The 5,204-nt window shown below is 74.2% G+C and overlaps 2 protein-coding genes across 2 annotated transcripts in view; one reads left to right on the top strand and one right to left on the bottom strand.

The window, feature by feature from the left end:
* Window positions 1–678: 678 nt before the first annotated feature.
* Window positions 679–2,235, bottom strand: AURANDRAFT_18727 (hypothetical protein; the record flags this gene model as incomplete). The annotated part of the gene is made up of 3 exons (XM_009034114.1): window positions 679–1,162; window positions 1,358–1,651; window positions 1,850–2,235. 3 exons carry the CDS (start codon window positions 2,233–2,235, stop codon window positions 679–681), a joined length of 1,164 nt encoding a protein of 387 aa, XP_009032362.1.
* An 832-nt stretch (window positions 2,236–3,067) lies between these two features.
* Window positions 3,068–5,204, top strand: part of AURANDRAFT_60718 (hypothetical protein) — a gene marked incomplete at both ends in the record, with an annotated part of 6,340 nt that continues 4,203 nt past the window's right edge. Inside the window, 2 exons of the mRNA XM_009034396.1 lie at window positions 3,068–3,417; window positions 3,641–5,180. Of these exons, the coding sequence (XP_009032644.1) occupies window positions 3,068–3,417; window positions 3,641–5,180 (1,890 nt within the window). The remainder of the gene's footprint in view (window positions 3,418–3,640; window positions 5,181–5,204) is intronic.

Genomic DNA, 5,204 nt, shown 5'->3' with positions numbered 1-5,204 from the left:
TCTGCGGCGCCTCTCGGAGATCTCCAAGTCCATGGACGTCGTCGACGGCCACCTCGGCGACCTGAAGCGCGCGGACCCGCCGCCGGCGCCGGAGAGGAAGCGCGCGCGCTTCGCCGACGACCCGGCGCCCGCGCGCCGGCGGCCGCGCCCGGACGAGGCCCGCGGCCGGCGCCGGCTCTGGCGGGCGGCGGAGCGGCGGCTCGACGCGGGCGACGCCGCGGGCGCCGTCGCCGCCGTGCTCGAGGCGGACCACGACAAGACGCTCGCGCGGCTCCTCGCGCGGGAGGGGCTCCTCAGAAGCGGCGTGCTCCGCGCTCTCGCGCCGGCCGCCGCGTCCGCGCTCCTCCGGGCGATCGCGAGGCTCCTCCCGGGGGACTACCGCGGCTACGCGCTCCCCTGGGTCCTCGCCGCCGTCCGCGACGACGTCGCCCTCGACGCGCCGACGCGCGCGGCCCTCGCGACCGGCGCGCGCGCCGTCGCGCGCGACCCCGGCGGCGACGCCAAGGCCGCCGCGGCCGCGGCCGCGGTGCTGCGCGAGATTATACGGGGCTAGCAACCGGACATTCGGCGGCATGACGGGCGGGTCGTGTTCCGCGTGGCGTGGCCCGCCGGCGGGGTGTAAGCTCCGCGCCGACTCGCCGGGCCGCCGCCACCTCGACGTGCCAGCCCCCCGACGCCTTAGCACTCGTTCTGGGACCGGTAGGACGCGGCGAGGTGGCCCGAGTAGGACCGCAGGGGCGAGTCGCCGTCGAGGAAGCTCGACGAGCCGCCGTCGAAGGTGAAGTTGCGGAACGTGTCGGAGACCGCGCGCGACGGCGCGCGCTCGCGCGCGCCCTCAGGGTCGTCGACGGAGTGGCAGGGCATGCCCGTGAACTCGTGCTCGAAGTTGGCCGTGAGGTCGTGGGCGCTCTTGGCGTGCGCGCCGCGGCAGGGCTCGAAGGGCGGCGGGAGCCGGAGCGCGAGGAGCGCGTCGAAGTCGATGATGGCGAAGAACTCGTAGAAGGTCATGTCCTTGGCGCTGGGCCGCTCGACGGGGTCGCGGCGGAGGCACGCGGCGATGAGCGCGCGCGCGTCGCGGCTCACGAAGCGGTCGCGCGGGAACGCGAGCGGCTCCGCGCGGAGCCGGCGGAAGAGCTCCTTGCGGTCCGTCGTGTACCAGGGCCTGGGCAGGACAAGAGAGATTCAACGTCGCTTAAACGTGAGTGTTCCGCGCGCGCGCGTTCCAAAAAAAAGCATCCACGCTTCGAGACCGTTCCAAGAGATGATCGCTCTTCCAAAAATCAGCCAAAACGAGTGGAAAACGGCCGAGATATGAGGCTTTGAAGTTTGGAATTTCGCTCTCTTGTCCTGCCCTGACCAGGGCGGCAGGCCCGTGAGCATCTCGTGGAGCACCATCCCAAAGCTCCAGACGTCCGCCGCCGTGCCGTGGCCCAGGCGGTCGATGATCTCCGGCGCGAGGTACTCGGGCGTGCCGCAGACGCTCCGCGCGCCGCGGTCCGCGTCGCCGACGCCCTCCTTGGCCAGCCCAAAGTCCGCGAGCTTCACGTGGCCGCTCGCGTCCAACAGCACGTTCTCGGGCTTGAGGTCCCGGTAGACGACGCGCCGCGCGTGGAGGTACTCGAGCGCGCACGCGATCTCGCCCGCGTAGAACCTGCGCGGAACTCGCGTCCTCGACCCGAACGCGACGCGCGCGTACACGAGTGCGCCGGCATCTTCGGTGCTGCTTCGAGGACGCGACGAGAGCACTCGATTCGTGCAAACATCAGCCGAAACGACGTCGACGTGACCGAGCTCGAGAGGTGTGAAGTGTTCGCCGGATCCGCCGGTCGTTTCCCGCGCCGCGTGGGACCGCGCGACGTGCTCCGGCAGCACCTTCATGCGGGTCTGGTGGTAGAAGAGCTCGCCGCCGGAGCAGAAGTCGAGGACGAAGTAGAGCTTGCGCGGCGTCTGGAAGGCCGCGTGGAGCCGCACGATGAACGGGTGGCGCACGCGCGCGAGCACGGACCGCTCGGTCTTCGTGTGCTCGACCTGGCGCCGGCGGCGGATCGTCGACTTCGTCAGCACCTTCATGGCGAAGTAGGCGCCACTGGCGAGGTGGCGCACGAGGAGCACCTTGCCGAAGCTCCCCTTGCCGACGACGCGGACGAGGCCGTAGTCGTCGAGCGCGGGCTTGCGCCGGGGCCCCGGGCCGTCCGCGTCGCCGTCGAGGCCGTCGTCGGACGCGTCCACGTCCATGGGCGCCGACGACCCGGCGACGTCGGCGAAGGAGGACGTCGGCGCGAAGGACCGGCCCGGCGGCGGCGGGCCCGGCGGCGCGGGCGGCAATAAATCGCGCGACGCCATCGGCGGCGGCGTGTCCGCGAGCTTCGTGAGGAACCGCCGCCCCGGCTCGGAGGCGAGGGCCTCGGGCGCGAGCTCGCGGAGCCAGCGCTCGAGGAGCACGGCGCGCTCCGCGAGGAAGGACGCGCTCAGGTTCCCGAAGAGCCGCTTGCCCGGCGGCGCGCCGCACGGCACGCCGTCCGCGCGGAGCGCGCCGTAGACCGCGTCGAACTCGGCGTAGCGCCGGTAGCAGGTCCAGGCCGAGGGGAAGGCGCCCGCGCAGGCCACGCGGATGTGGTAGACGACGTAGGTGTCGCCGCGCCGCCCGTGGACCAGCGACGTGCCCGAGATGTGCAGGATGCGGAAGGGCGGCACCCCGGGCGGCAGCGCGACGACGCCGCACGTGCCCGGGGCCTCCGGGCCGTCGCCGACGCTGCCGCTCCGGCTCGACTCCCACGACGACGGCATCGGGCTGCCCGGCGCCGCGCTCCCGGCGCCGCAGCTCCACGCGATGCGGGCTGCCGATTTCTCCGGATTGGTCATATCCATTGGGCCGATTCTAAGCCGGCCTTGCTGCTTCCAACCCTCGAGTTGAAGAAGTCGAGAAGCAAAGAGCAAGGCTGCGCCAGATTGCGAGCCCTTAGCTCGCGCCGACCGCCACAGGCGCCGACTTTCACCCGCCGCGCACCCGCCGCAGCGCATCCGCTCGCATCAGCAAGCCGCAGCGCAGCCTATTCTACTCAGAAGCATGCGCTCCTTGTTGGCGCTCACCGCCTTGGCGGCGTCGTCGAGCGCCTTCGTGCTGCCGCGCCAGCCGCTGCGCGCGCTCACCCCCCGCGCCGCGATGCCGACGGAGATCGCGTCGGCCTTCGACGAGGTCAAGAAGTCGGCGGCCATGTTCCCCGAGGGGTCCGCGGATTCGAAGACGGCCTCGGACATCGTGTCGCGCCTCGAGACCGCGTCCTACGGCTCGTGGGAGACCGACGACCTGCAGCTCCTCGATCAGTGCCTCATCGACGACGGCGCGCCCGCGTGCCAGGCCTTCATGACCGCCATGACGACCCTGCGCGAGCTCCACGACAAGAGCCCGGGCAACGCGTAGAGCTTCGGTAGCGCAGCTTCGCGCGCGCCCCGGACGCGCCGCGCGAGTCGAGCCATAAGAGTCGCTCGAGTGTGCTCGCGGCGGCCCTCGGTTCCTGCCCGGGCCGCGCTGGGACACTGTATGGGAGGCGGAGGACGAGAGACGACGAGAGTAAGCTAATGTTGAAGGCAAATTGCTTCGGGCAAAGACTGGCGACCGATGGGTTTTGGCAATTTGTAGTAAGGCCGCGCCGCCGCGGCTCGACCGGGCCCGGTTCGTCGAGGTGCTCGTGCGCGTGGCCCTGCACTCTACAATGGACGCGACCCTTTCCGCGTTGCTGCAGAAGATGCTCTGCGCGGACAACGCGCTGCGCGTCGCGGCGGAGGCGGAGTACGCGTCGCTGCTCCAGGCAGACCCGACGGCCGTCGCCGCGGCGCTCGTGGGCGTCTGCTGCGGCGGCGGCGTCGCGTACGAGAGCCTGCTGGGGCTGACGCTGCTGCGGCGCGTCGTGGGCACGGCCTGGCACGTCGTCGACGCGCCCGCGCGCCGGGCCGCCGCGCCCGCGCTCCTCGCGGCGCTCGACCGCGACCGCGCGGGAGGCGCGACGGCCGCGGCGCGCGGCCGCTGCGACTGCTGCGCGGCGCTCGTGCAGTACGGCCTGGGCCTCGACGCAAACGACCCGGACGCGGCGGCCTGCGTCCTCGCCTGGGCGCTCGCGCGGCTCGCGGACGGCGGCGACCGCGCGGCCGCGCTGCTCCTCGTCGCGCGCGTCGCCGCGGAGGCGTCGCCGCGGGCGCTCGCGGCGGCGGCGCCCGTCGGCGCGGCGCTGGCGGGCGCCCTCGGCGGCGCGCGGTCCGCGCCCGAGGCCGTCGCGGCCTGCGAGGCGACCTTCGCGTTCGTCGCGGAGTGCGAGTACCCGGAGCACTTCGCGGCGGCGGCGGACGCCGTCGCGTCGGCCGTCGCGACGCTCGCCAACGCGGCGCGGGGCGGCCACGCCGCCGCCTGCCGCGACATCCTGGCGGCGCTGGCGACACTCCTCGACGAGCCCCTCGTGTCGTGGACGACGTACCTGCCGTCGAAGGCGCGGAGCTTGGAGGCGCACGTCGAATCCGTCGGCGACGCCTGCGCGGGCATCCTGGGCGCCGGCGACGCGACGGCGGACCTCGCGCGCGTCGCCCTCGAGGTCCTGGGCGCGCTGCTCGAGGCCGCCATGTACTGGCGGCGCGACGCGGCGCCGGGCCTCGGCGCGCGCGTCGGCCCCGCGTGCCTCGGGTGCCTCGCGCGGGGCTTCCGCGACCTCGACGTCGCCGAGTGGGCGGCGGCGCCGCCCTTCCCGCGCGACGACGAGGACTTCGAGCGCGAGTCCGAGGACGCCGCGGAGCACGACGCGGCCGAGGACGAGGCGCTGAGCCCGCTCGCGGCCGCGGCCGCGGCGACGCTGCGGCGCGCGGCGGCCTGCGTCGGCCCGCGGGCCATGCTCGAGGCGACCTTCGAGGCCCTCGACGCGGGCCTCGCGGCGCCGGACGCCGCGGAGCGCTACGCGGCGCTCCGCGCGCTCGAGATTCTCTCGCGCGACCTCGGCGGCGACGCCGTCTCCCTCGCGCTCGCGCCGCGGACCTGCGCGCCGCTCTGCGCCGTCGCCGCGGACGACGCGAGCCCCGTCGTGCGCGAGCGCGCCTTCGCCGTCCTCGCGCGCTTCGCGCTCGAGTGCGCCGGCGCGGACGCGCGCGCGGGCGACGACGACGACTACTTTTCGGGCTTCGACGACGGCGGCGACCGCGTCGCGCCGGCGGCGGCCGACGGC

This window comes from Aureococcus anophagefferens (assembly GCF_000186865.1).
Source record: "Aureococcus anophagefferens unplaced genomic scaffold AURANscaffold_1, whole genome shotgun sequence".
Classification (NCBI taxonomy): Eukaryota; class Pelagophyceae; order Pelagomonadales; family Pelagomonadaceae; genus Aureococcus; species Aureococcus anophagefferens.
This window is presented reverse-complemented; position numbering and strand designations above follow the sequence as displayed.